The sequence below is a fragment of the Leptosomus discolor genome, chromosome 4 (genome assembly GCF_034619465.1).
Source record: "Leptosomus discolor isolate bLepDis1 chromosome 4, bLepDis1.hap2, whole genome shotgun sequence".
NCBI lineage: Eukaryota > Metazoa > Chordata > Aves > Leptosomiformes > Leptosomidae > Leptosomus > Leptosomus discolor.
The window spans coordinates 37,827,981-37,841,642 of record NC_141394.1 but is presented as its reverse complement, the minus strand read 5'-3'; the positions used below and the strand labels follow the sequence as shown (position 1 = coordinate 37,841,642).

Sequence of the window (13,662 nt, the reverse complement as noted above, 5' to 3'; positions counted from 1 at the left end):
AGGGAGGAAGATTGACAAACACTAGCACAGCCTAAGTTAAAAGGGAGTTAGGCAAGAAAGGGAAAGGGGATGGAAACCCCCATTGAGACGTAACTGTTGTGGACAGCTTAGGTATCGAGACCTGAAAGTCACAAAAGTGTAATTAGTGGCCAGGAAATGTTTTATTGTGCTTTCACTGTAGAAATACACAGGAATGAGAAATGGTTGTATTCTGACACTGATGGAAGGACCTTTAAATGAAACTGAGGGTACCATTTGTCTCCTTGTAAGTACTCTGGAATTTTGTACCCTGCTGCCTCTGTCATATGAATCCATACTTGTTGGATGGACTCCTCCAGTCGTACTTTGTTCTCATCCTCCATGATGATTTATTGTGACATTATGCTACCCGTATTCCAGAAGGACATAAAGTATAGTTGTCTTGGCTGGCTGGATCTCAATACACTTTTAAAATACATTTTACTTAAAACAAACTGTGTATTATTTCCAGCCATATAGCTGCTTCCAGAAGTAAACAGGGCACCCATTTTGAAGTAGCAACAACACTGTGCTTCACAAAACAAACAATAAAAAACATTTGAATTAGGAAGGCTATGTAGGCAGAGTGAAAAATAACACCACTGGAATTTTACTAGGGAGGAAAAGAGATTGAAAAAGAGATGTCAGTTGCTGCAGAGACTGTTGTGTTATTTTTAGCAAATAAACAGTCATATCCTTTCTTATACTTCACAACTGAAATACAGTCAGGCCTCAGACGTGCTGCGATGATTCATATTTGACTGGTGTAATTGAAAGTGGTTTTTGATGTCCTGGCTGATGAGAGAAATTACTATCATGGCAAATAAAACTACACCAGCTGGTGACATCCAGCTTCCTGGAAAATGTTCAGATTAAACGTAGGACAATAGGAACTCGTTACAGGCTCCAAATGTTGCTGTAATAGTTTAATATCAACAGAAGTAAAGTCTGTGGATTGGGGTCAGGGTTGGTTTCGTGCAAACAGTGAGATAGGTACAAAAGCAGAAAAAAATGGCTTATACAGGTGAAATGAAAAATAGTAAAACCATTGTGCTGCTTTAGTGTCACTGGATAACAAAAATCTACTTTAGAACATCTGGAGAAACTGAAAACAGGAATTACATTTTTATACTAGTTTAACTGCTGCATCTAGAACATCAATTGGAAAACATGCAACTAGAGAATGGAGTAGTGCGGGCTTGCAATGCATAACAGAGCACAGCTAGGTAGCTCTATTACCAATGCTGGCATTGCAAGCCAGCACACCCGCCACAGTTCTGAAATGTGGAACCACCCCTCTCATATTAGGGACCAATCTATTTAAACCTTGCTTAGAGGAAATATTTATGAATCTGTCCTTTGACATGTCCCTGCCTCGCTCCACTTTTCCATTCTCAGGGCCAGTGTCTACTTTCTTCTCACTGCATTTATTTGAGTAATATCATGTCCCTTGAAAATGATAAATGATCTTACATGCTTAAAAAGAATAGACAGTAATTTGATCAGAGAGATGTATCTTCCCTATTCACTGAAGAAAGTGAAAGGGACAAAATGGTCCATGAAAATTTTCATTTCTTCAAGTACAGAAGTCCTCATTTATCTCTCTCTTTCTCCAGTCAAGTTGATTTAAACTCTTTTATTGTAGTCCAGTTATCAGTGACATTGTAACTTGCTGTCTTTTAGACTATTGCTGAGTGAAAGTACAAAACAAAGTCACAGTCTTAAGTGTGTGAGTTCATAAAAACTTAAAGAAAACTTGTCTAAATGTAAGCCTGACAGTAAAGGATTTACCAGAGAGTAAAATTTTAACAGTGGCACAAAACTTAATTACATCAAGAATGTGTACATTGGCAGCTGATGACAGCTGACGAGTCGGTCTTAGTGTGGTTGCCATCACTTTTGTATGCATCTCACAGCTTCTTGGTGACAGCTGTCACAACCTTACATATAGAAATATGCATCTACTGAAATATCATTTGGCCTTATTTATTCTAGTACAGAAATTTTTCGCTGAAAATGACAAGAGAACAAATTATCATTGGTTTGTCATGGATAGGTCCTGAGAAACTCCTCAGATGTCCATCTAGAGTCCCTGTGGCTTCCTTATGTTGTATATTAATTCATGTAGCTGATTAGTATTGAATTGATTGTCATTTAATTGCTCCTATTTAATTTTTATTTTTCCTTTTTTTCCTATTAAAAGACCAGGGTTACCAATCTGGACATCTGTAAACTTGCCATGAATTTGACAACCAAGCTAAGCTACAGCAGTTTTTAGCTGTAGAAACATGTTTCATTTTAACTTTGCATATGCGTTTAATGAGGTGTTCAGATTGAATGCAAGCAAGTGCAATGTAGCACGAGGATATCCCAAAACTGATTCTTCTTATTGATAACAATATTTGATGCCATTTGAGAAACTGGCATTTAAAGTTTTCTTTAGACGATTACATGAAGAGTAATAGAGACAGAAATCAAGAAGATTCAAATATAACTCTTTGTTTGTTTGTTTGTTCTAAATTCTTTGTAGATTAGCTTCACTGTGAGACTGGAGTGCTTAAATGATGCTGTAAGACATTCACAAAATGCCACCTAATCTGATAGGCTCTTAAACTCCCTTGACCTGTAAGTTCTGTGGCAGTGTACACACGTACAGTAAAGTCCTAACCAAGTCAAACTGCTTAGCACCTGTTTTACAACTAGACTCTGTCAAGATTTGGTAGCTATTCGTAACCATTCCTATTTCTGGGGTTTAATATGTTGACATGCTCAGATTGCATCTAACCTTGCCTAAGGCTCAGGCAAGGAGGAAGTGACTGTCCTTTCTCCACCGTGTCAGACAGTCACCCCAGATTGCGGAAAGGGCAACACTGGGACTTGAAATCACATCCTGACCTTAAGGTAGGCCTTAAAGTGTTCAGAGATGAGCACTCTCGCTTTGGTTGTACGCCTCTACCTTTCTGTTGTGATAAGGTGAGTAAAAGACCAGCAGTTCACTGACATAATTTGCAGAGAAGAGTTATGTTCCTAGGAGGTTCTTTGCACAGGGTAACTTTTCATGCTGTTAGACAGGCACAGAATGGGGATCTTCAGCTTAAGAAAGCTCATTCATCTAATTTTGGACAGCCTGTATTTTTGCTCCAAGAACATGCTGGGTTAGTGTGTTCTAAATAGGAATGTAAACGGTGTTTGCCTTTATTGTGCAAGGTTGCACCAGACTAGCTTTCAGGACAGCAGCTCTTCCTGACTGCATTCAATTCAAGTATGGGGACTAACTGCAATTTGAAGTTTTACTACTAGTCTGTACATGTTTATGTTAAAAGGAAGTGTGGTGATTACTGAGCTTGCGTAGTGATAATGAGGATAACAAACCCATGCTAACTGATGTCAACAAACCTCTTTAAAACTGAAGTGTATGGATGCTAAGTGCTTGCTTCCTAGTAACTGGCAAATTCAGAACTTCCCACGAACCTATTGAAATTTAAAGGTCTGCCTCATAAGGGTTCAGCTTATGACAGCACTGTATAAACATGCTAAGGATAATATATAAGTTTATTACAGGATCTGGCAAGGTTTGGGAAGACTTTTAGCATACGATGGAGAGAATGGTTTTGGAAGAACTGGGGAACAAAGTTTTAAATAGATTGGTCTGAACTGTCTTACCTGATACTTGAGGAATGGTGGGAAGAACTGATTTTTTTTTTTTTTTTTAAATGCAATGTTTTGGTGGGTTTACACACCCCCCCCCCCCTCCCCCCAGTCAGTGATAAAAGACTTACTGGAAAACAAAGAGGTTTTGACTGGTGAATGAGAATTGTGAACTACTGACCAGATATATCAAGATTTCTCTTGGAATCCTGTTTTATTCAGTTATAATCATCTAAAGCAGAATGCAGTTCTTTCAGTGCAGCTAAATAACTAAAGAGAAAACTCCAGCAGAGCCCGCTCTTAATATTGATAGGGTAAGTCGCTGCTGGAGTTACTTTGAATTTTTCTTTCCTAACAGATTTTATTTTTTTTTACTGTATGGTTCTTTTTACAGTAAGATTTTTAAATATGAAAATAGCACAATTGTAAAGTGATTGCCAAAAATAGTATGCTATTTTCTAGAACGGTCTTAAACTGCATTTGCATTATAGTAAATGAGGTGTGCAGCATTTCAGTGGAAGATATGCTAGAAAGATCACACCTTTTTCCATGATTTTGGCTTCTTAATTTAATGTGCTTAATCATATTTTGGCCTCATCTACAAAGTCTCATCACATAGTATTTTTACTTGTCAGGAGATTTCTGTGTTATAGGGTTTCTGCCAGAAAGGTGGGATTGTGATTTCAATGTTGTTCTTGAATTTGTTCTGGTTTTCTTTGTCCTACCCAGTTCCTGTATTCTTGAATTCTAAGTTCTTGTAAAGTAATTTAGGTTTTCATGAAATTACAGCAAAAGTCAACCTTATGTGGGGCACGAGCCATTTTTAATAGGAGTATAAGCGTTGTGAATTCTTACACTGCCTTAATTTTACTTGCTTTATCCTTGCAGGTTTTAATGCATTTGCTTCACAGAGAAGCACATAGAAACTTATCTTGCAGTGTCAGCTGAAAGTGTTTCGTTTCTTCTGTATCTTGCTGTCTTTGTATTCAGATAAGCCTTATTAGTTCGGAGACATTTAGTTTGTGTGGATTAATAAAATTCAGGAAAGGAATTTTCAAATGAATCTTGAAAGCAAATCAGAGTACGAATCAGACTTACTTAGATGCAGAGAATGTTCTGAGAAGAAACATTACCTTATGTTGATGATAATCAGATGTATATTGTCCTCCAGCTTATTACAGGGTGAATCTCAGCATTTTGCAGTTAGTGTTCTATAAAAAGAATATTACAAAACTTGATGATCTTGTTTTTACAACCAAGCAATAAGAACACCCTAGTGTCTCAGTGTCATCCAGTGAGATGTTGCTTTGTTGGTGGAATAAGAGGTTATTGGGCAGATGTGGAAGTGCAGAATAGACTAAGCCTGTACTCCACTGCAACATCTGCATATAAATTTGTGGGGATTGAGTTGTAGGAGGAATTTTAAAAACAAACAAAAACACAGAAAAATTTGACCACAGCCTATTTAGACTCCATGATGTTAAATAACAATAAATATATCTCTTCAGTCTTGTCTGTTCAGGATTTTTCCTTACAAGTCTTTCTTGTTGTTTGTTTTACAATTTGAGTCAGCTAATTTAATTACAATTTGAATAAATTCTTATGAAACAAAATAGGTAATTCTGTTTCCTGTAAAATTCCAACAAAAATAAACTTTGTGGGACGTAATCCAGAACTGGGTTTCATGGAACAGGAATAGTCTTAGATATGTCTATAGGATGAGTGCAGAAAGCCACAAGTTGCCACACCTATTGCATGATCTGCTTTGCTTCAGGTCAGCTCCGCTTCAGGGTTACGTGCTATGCTTTTGCATAGACTTTTGCAAACAAAGCAAAGCTTCTAGTCCAAAGGTAGTGCAAAACCAGCCGTGAGACAGGGCAGAGCAAGCTTATGACTGTTTGCCCCCATACGTGCACATGTAAGACCTGATTTAGCTAGGAATTGCTAGGTGACTAAGCAGTATAATGACAGCTGAAAATTCAGATGCCTTTCAAATGCAAAGTGAAATACATCAGAAGGAGTAATTTGAACCGTTCATGCACATCAGTAGGTTCTGAACTAACAGGAAAAAATTATAGGTACCACTGTGAGCAGCTGAAGGAAAGCTTCTGTTCAACATCCATCATTAATCAAAACCCATGGGAAGATGCATAAAATGTATGAAGGAAATAAGGTGTTCAGCGGACAGAAGACTGTATCTTACAGAACAGTAGAGAAAGCAGGGTGCTTAATACTCTTTAGTGTTTGCTCTATAATGAAGACAGCATACATTTACTGGTATTTTTCCACATTTTAAGGCTGAGAAATTAGACCAGCTAAGCTTAAAGTTATGTGAACTACTCAATATTTTTTGTGATTAGTTCTCCCCTTTAGAAATATCATTCACTCAAAGCATGAAGAAATTAATGATTGCTTTTTTCTGCCGCACAGAACCTGAAGCGCGTGGCAGAAACATGGATGGATGAGTTTGCAGAGTACATTTACCAGCGACGGCCTGAGTACAGACATCTCTCAACTGGTGATATCTCTGCCCAGAAGGAACTTCGCAAGCATCTTAAATGTAAAGATTTCAAGTGGTTCATGGCTGCAGTGGCTTGGGATGTCCCCAAATATTACCCTCCTGTGGAGCCTCCACCTGCTGCCTGGGGGGAGGTAAGGAATACACAAATTAGATCAAATTTAAATAAGTAACATTTTACATTGCAGGAAATTAAAATCGTGAAATTAGATTTAGCTCCTATGATAAGTAGTGTTATTAAGGGAGTTCACAGTGATTGGAACAATCCCTGGACTAGCTATTAAAATAAGAAACCGTCATGTCTTAGAACTATCGCTGTCCCTTTTATAATTCATTACAGTTTTGTATGTACAGGCCATAAGATGCAAGCACAGTGAGGACAAGAATGTGGAAAAGAGTACGTAGCACTCATTCTTGCATGTCACAAGATGATTTTAGATGCTGAGAATCACCTTAGTAAAAACGAGGTCTGAAGGCAACACTTTTTTTTTTTGTGTGTATATCCACTGATATATCTCCTCCTGTTCTTACAAGGACAATTGTGTGCAGGTGGAGTTAGGTTCACTCAGCTTTCTTCACACGTGCAAGTGTGACAAGCGAAGCCTGGATACTTTTCTTTTAAAAAGACTGTTTTTGCTTAGCTTGTGGTCTGTGTTCTGTAGTTGCTGTCATGACCAAATACCACTAGCTGACAAATGCAATTTCTCATTTAGGGAATGAGAGGAGGGAGAGACCACCAAAGAGAAGCCAATATCTAAGCATCACTCCAGAGCAGAGTGCGAGCAAACAGCCTGCTGGAACTCTCTACCCATGATCAAAGATGTTCTGCATTTAAACCTCTCTGAAGAGCAGAGCTGTAGCACAGCGTGCTTTGACAGTTTGTTTTGTGTAGAAGAAGTAAAAACACAAAGAGTGCAGGGACAGGAAATTATTTCTGTAGCTGCGCTGAATAATTGCGGTGGCCTTTTACCCCTAGGAACTACAGCAATTTCACTCCATGGAAAGGTGGTGTACAGAGGGCTTTTTCGCCCTCAGTTCATTAAGATTTATGAAGAAGGCTTTGCTCTTTCAGTGTATTGTGCTACTTTTTAAAAAAACATAGGATGTACTGTGAGTTCTCTGATTTTGCTGGAGATGTTTTTGGGTCTCTCGGACAATTACCTTTGTCCTGGTTTGGCTGGAATAGAATCACAGCCTAGCCGTGCTGTTAGCAGTTTCTAGTCAGCCAGAGCAGCTGAGCTGAGTTAGCTACAGATGTAGCCCATACCGTAATGTCATGGTCATTATAAAGGGGGAAGGTTTGCTGAGGAGAGAGATCTCCTGTGGGATTCCTGCTGAGGTTCTAGCTGGGGTCCTTCGTGCTCCTCCTCCTGCTTTTTCCTTCTTCTCCTGCTCCTGAGGACTATGAGGGCCAGACACTCTAGGTTGAGCATAACTTTGCATACTTTGTTTTGCTATTTCATTAAATCTGTCCTTGCTTCAACCTTTGGACCTCCTGTCCTTTTCCTGATTCCCCTTCTCAAATGGGGAGGGGTTGTCAGGTGATAGATCACTGCTATAGTTTAGCCCCTGGTATGGACTAAATGTAGACAACATTTTATATTTGAAACCAAAGGATGAAGTTGAAACTTTGACCAGAACCTTTGGTAACACACCTCTGCATAGCCCCAGTGGTCAAGGGAATTTCTAAACAGTGCCTCTACTATTTGTCAGAATTTCTTTTTAAAAAGGCAAATTACCTCTCTCACGTTAAGAGTAAGGATGTGACATTTGCCTGTCAGAGTCCTCTCTCGGACTTTCACTGAAACAGTTTTGTGAAGTTGCAAATGTAGGTAATTTATTAAGGTGACAGATATAACAAGTATGGAATTGCCATTGATAAATGCACTTACTGCAACAGCACTAATATACAATAATAATGCTGGTCAAGTTTTCCTGGGTATTCTTTGCCAGAGGAGAAGGTGCAATTCTTACCGAGAAGGCATCCCTATCTTGGGTGGAGGAAGAGGAGCATAGCCCATCAACCGTCTCTTCTAGATCTTCAGTCCATTTCTCCCAATTTTTACCCCTTATTCTCTTTGTTTGCCCTCCCATAGGTTATGTATAGCATGATTTACGTGGAGAGTTGAGTAACATAGATATGTAGCATGATCTCATTAACATACACAGGGGTGTAACTAATGTTAATTTTCTAGATAATTAAGGAAAAGTTTCACTCCAGGGCATCGTAGCCTTCAGAGTTTTGTGCTGAAACTGGTTTTCTGCTTATTTCCTTACTTTTTAGCCAAAACAGAGCTGCCTCACTACCACAAGGCTCCTTCTTTCAGCTGTTATCTCCCCTCGCAAGGTCTGTAGAAGGGAGAAGCAGATACCATCACTCTTATCCTTTTGCTTTTTTTTGCCAGATGAACAAATTCCTCAGCTCTCATCCTTGCTTTATCCAGGGCATGATAAACATGTTGCTTTGCCTTGCTTAAATTGAACCTTGCAAGCCTAGCATTTCTCCACAACCTCATTGCAAAATTTTAAAAATAACTTTCTGTGGTAGTAGCAATCCTGAATTCTTCCTTGTAAGCTACCAGTTGCAGATGTTCAAAGGAACTTCAATTTATATGTGTCTTACTGTTTGCTGCTTCTTGGCAATTATGAATTCCTTTCTTGTTAAAGTTTCTTCTATCTGTGATACTGCTGCCCACACTTTATGGTATTAATGTATACCAAGAGGTAAGGAATTTATAAGTAGAAATCAGGCTGGATTGGGGTGCTGTGACTGCTAATATGACCTTCCTTCACCATTTTCCACATGTATATACGTGTGTCCTTGGAGGAATGTGATCATGAGATGCGTAATTTCTCTGGCCAGCTGAACAAACCTTAAATCAGAGGGTCTAAGTGGAAGAGATTGTGAGTCAGGTATTCATTCTTTTCACAGCAATATTCATATACTCTTAGCATAAAAGCAAGACTTTTTAAAAGTAAATCAAAGATCATAGCAGTGGTATCAAATCTGTACCTTAAAAGTACTTACTGAGTTCTTAGGAAAGAAGTGAAGACCAAAGGCTTTCTTTTTTCTCTAAAATATACTTTCTCTAAAACAACAAGAAGAGAAGCTTCAGCCCTACTACTCCATTTCTTCCTTGAGACTGTCACATTCCTATGAAGTTTTAATTAATTTGTTGGCACTTGCAAGGAATTTGAACGAACTTGAAGGTCAATGGCTGTCATAATTGGAAGCTGAAAGAGGAAAACAGACTGTGTGTTATTGCTTTGTAAGAATCAAGCAGCTCTAGAAACCTTGCTGATTATACACACCAAAAGTCTGTGCTGTCATTTAATACCCTCTCTGCTTCCACTTGGAAAGACTTTACATTTGCTTGCCTATGCCAGTGTAAGAAAGAATAAACAATGAGGTACTCACAGAATTTTAGCTCCAGTGTTTTGATATCCAGCAAGTAAAAGCATGTGGTGTCAAAGCAAACATCTCCTCAATAGCCTCTGCACAATTCCTCTTTTTTTGCAAACGCATTTATTTAAAATCTGACACTCACATTTCTTGACAAAATCTGTTCCTGATGGAAAAGAAGGAAATTCGAAAAAAAAACAAAAACAATCTGCCTCATTACACTTATCATGGCCTTCTCTCTTCTGTGTGTTTGTGCCTTTTGTCCTTTGTAGCTGGCAGGGCGTATGTTCCCTTGATAGTCTGTTCTGCCTTGTAACATCTGAAATATGTGCAATAAAGCAATGTAACAGTGAATCCAGACAGATTAAGGTTAGTGAGACTGTCAGTTCTGTGTCTGGGTGAGATAACTGTACTCTTTCCTCTCCCACTGTGGAAAAACGAAAAGTTTTCGATTAGGTTTTGTTCTTATCCTTACAAATATATTGGAAAGTATGCTACCAGCTGAAAAACAGTAATACCCATCCCATTTTCTTGCTAAGACAGAATAATTTATTTTAATGTGTATTTGAAATCCTATTGAAGGAAGTTTAAAACAATAGCTGCATTAAGTGAGATTTGGACACCAAACGTTTTCTTATGAATTTACAAGCTGTGATCCAGCATGAATATATTATGTGGATATCACAGCTTCCAACAATATCTTTGAAAACACGTTTTACAGTAAATCAATCCTATAATGTCAGCCATTGTCATTTATTTTAGACTTTGAATCCTATAGACAAGGTGATATGGAAAAAAAAATTGGTTTACTCGGTCAAAAGAGAAATATTTAAGCTTGGTTTCATTTGTTGTTACCTGAATTTTTTATTCAATGATTTAATACACAGCAAGTCTCTAAGTCACTGCAGCAGCGTTAAGCTGTAGGACCTGAAAAAAACTCCTTTCTCAGTCCCAAAGTTGTGGATTTTACAGAACTGTTTTACAGCACTGACATGAAAATGTCACCCATGAAGTTAAGTCAAGTAACACATTTGAAAAAGGATTAAAGCCTAAGAACTCACTAACTTCTCTTTTGATTACTTCCTTTTTTTAAAGTGTCATCCTCATACCCTTAATGAGTTAATCTCAGCCCACCAAGTGTCGTGCGTTGTACAAGAGCGATATAGCCAGCTGTTCCCCACCCTCCGCAGACAAAGTGCTGCACAGCTGGGCTCTTCAAATTCTTTCATTGCAATCAGTGTTGCAGTGAATAACAGAGTCCCCCTGTTTCTTCAGTGAGGTCTTTGGCACTGCCTGACTTCTTTTAACTGACTTTTCCTTTTTACAGCTCACACAAAGGATACTTTTAAAATTACTATGTATCAGCTGACAGGAATGGTGGCTCATTTTTCCATATTTGATCTGTAGACGTTGATGGCCCTACAGTTAGCTGATAATGTAAGCAGTGCACTAAAGCTGGCTTTAAGTGCTGCTCAAATGAAAAAAGCAATATAAATGAACGTTGCTAATGTCTTCTAAGAGCTACAGCTGCTTTCTTATTTAAGGCATTAAATCAGATGTATGAAAAGTGTTATATAAACTGATAGCACCAAGGTGCCTCTCTTGTTGCTGTATTAGGGCACCCTAAGGGTAGTCCCAGCACCACCTCCACATTCACTGTTCTAACAGATGACCATATTGAACATAAAGTTGACTTTAGATTGCTATGCTTTCCCACTTCTGGATTTTGGTGCAGACGGTTTCATGCCATGATCAGCGTGCAGGGTAGCTCCCAGGACCCTGGGGAGTGCCTCTTCCTCTCTGGCCCCAGGAAGGCTGAAGTGTCGCTGGGTGACAGCCTGCCTCCAGTGCAGGCAGGGCAAGGCTGCATGAGCCAGGACATCACCTACTACCTCAACAGCAAATCTTGCAGGAACTCATTTGCCTGTGAACAAAGTTGTAATGTTTTAGAATTGTCAAAGAATATTGGCCAGTATAAGCACCTGACCCCAGGAAGCTTTCATTTCCCCCTGTAATTTCTTTTTCAGCCTAAAATATGTTCCCTTAAAAACAATGGGGAAATTCACTTTGCTTTAAAGTACAGAGGTGTGGGGGGAGGTGGGGGTTTTTTCCATTTAACATGGAATATATTGGTGTGTCCGTTGCACAACTCCTGCTAAAATGTTAAAAAATCTCAAAATTAATCCTAGCAGGTTCTATCAATGGCCTGCAACCCTTCCTTTTCCTCAGAAGACTGTTGCTTTTCCGACAAGAAGGTTATCCTGGTAATCAACGCATCCGTTGCTTTCCAGTTTCCATTCCATGCTTGAGTACTAATGACAAATACTATTTGAGAGTGTAGTGCTAGACCGTCTTCGTCTGCCTCTCCCGTGGGGAGCTTATCAAATCATATAACTGCTGGCTTTCTGCAAAACTCTGTTAATTTAACCAGAGGTCAAGTTATCTGGGGGACTATATATTCTGCAATATGTAAACACTGTTTGGGAAACCCCGATTTTTTTTTTTTTTTCTTTCTTGATAGGTGTTCAAAAATACCACTTTCTCTCTTCCACCCCGCCCCCCCCCCCTTTGAATACTTGCAGCTTCAAATGTTGAGAGGTAACAGTGTCTTCTTCAAACCTGAGGTCTAGTCTTTCAAGCCTTCTGTCCTCCTGTGTTCCAGCTCCCATTTTACATCACGATCCTCTTTTCCCATCGCAGTGCCAGTGAGTTAAGCTACTTCTTTCTCAAGGTTTGGCCTACCCTGGAGAAAAGTCTTTTTAACACAGGCTGTCTAACTTAGAGGAATCAAGCTGTAGTTTTAATATAAGTTCACTGCTTTTTGTAAACCCCAGGATTCCTGTATGTAGGCTTACCCAGTGATTTCCCCTTGCAGCTTACTACCTCATGTAAAGCACAGAACTCAGATGTGACACCAGCAGAAATTCCATTTGGGTGACACGTCTTTGTTTCCTGAGCGTCAGTGCAGCACTGAGAAGCCTATAAATCCTTGCTGGGACACCTCCAGTGTAGAAGAAGAGAAAACAGACCCCTTAGAGTTTGTATTCTCTGTGCTTTTACTCCTCATCTGCTCTCTATAAGGACTACAGGGATCATAGTCTTAGTATCTATGTCCCAACATGTGTTAGGATGGCATTTCAAGAACTAAATATGCATACTGACTTACCTATAGTGTCCTGTGCATTTTTCAGAATGTGTTTATTTCTGAAACAGACTTTAGGATCACTGCTAACCATCCTTGTTAGTCCATGCAGACTCCTTGAACAGCATGCTTTTTCCATATGCTTATCTGTGTGTAAAAATGACAGCATTTAAGGTTGAGCAAATAAGCTTTGCATGTAACGACTCAATGCCCTACCTGCATGGGTGATAAAATCTGTCTCCTGTTCATCCCCAGTCTCTACAATTGCACATGTACAAATGTTGGAAATATGTGTTAGGATCACTAGCTATTTCTTTGCTAGTTGTAACTCATTACCTCAAAAATTCAAACTCTGTTGTGCTGTGTGACAGGAGATGAGGCAGTTCAAATGCATATTGATGTATAAATGAGAAAAAAGCCTCTCCTTGCTGTGCTTCTGCTTTACCTCCTTCGTCCGTGAAAGCATCTTAGGGGATTTGCAGTCCGTGTGGTGCTGGTGCTTGGCAGAACATTCTCCGTGGCTCTGGCAGCAGCACGATGGCTCAGTTCAATTTCTACCAGCTGCCAAGGCCACACAGAAACACCAGAGAACAAAAGCACAGACTTGACTGAAATGCCTGTATTACAAAAAGAAAATGAAAAACAAACCACAACCCCTCTGCAGTTGAAAGGAAGGATAAAACAAAACAAAAAAAAAAAAGAGGAGGAGCTAACATGTAAGCTGCAACAAACCAGAGGAAAAACTAACTCAAGGAAACCTTTCAGAAGCAGAGGGAAGAGGAGAGGGAATAAAGAACAGGGGAGACAGATTCCAGCAGTGAAGGAAATAAGTGTAGTTTGAGCTGAAACTTTTTCCAGAAATGCATTGAACGCATTTACCGCATAGTCTAAATGACTGAGAATGGGATGGAGCGATGCCATCGAGACAAAATT

The 13,662-nt window shown here is 39.2% G+C and overlaps 1 protein-coding gene across 1 annotated transcript in view; it reads left to right on the top strand.

Annotated features, from left to right (window-relative positions):
• GALNTL6 (polypeptide N-acetylgalactosaminyltransferase like 6) overlaps positions 1 to 13,662 on the top strand; it is a 477,188-nt gene that overhangs the window by 445,883 nt on the left and 17,643 nt on the right. Inside the window, exon 9 of the mRNA XM_086464318.1 lies at positions 6,097 to 6,318. Coding sequence (XP_086320444.1) covers positions 6,097 to 6,318 — 222 coding nt within the window. The remainder of the gene's footprint in view (positions 1 to 6,096; positions 6,319 to 13,662) is intronic.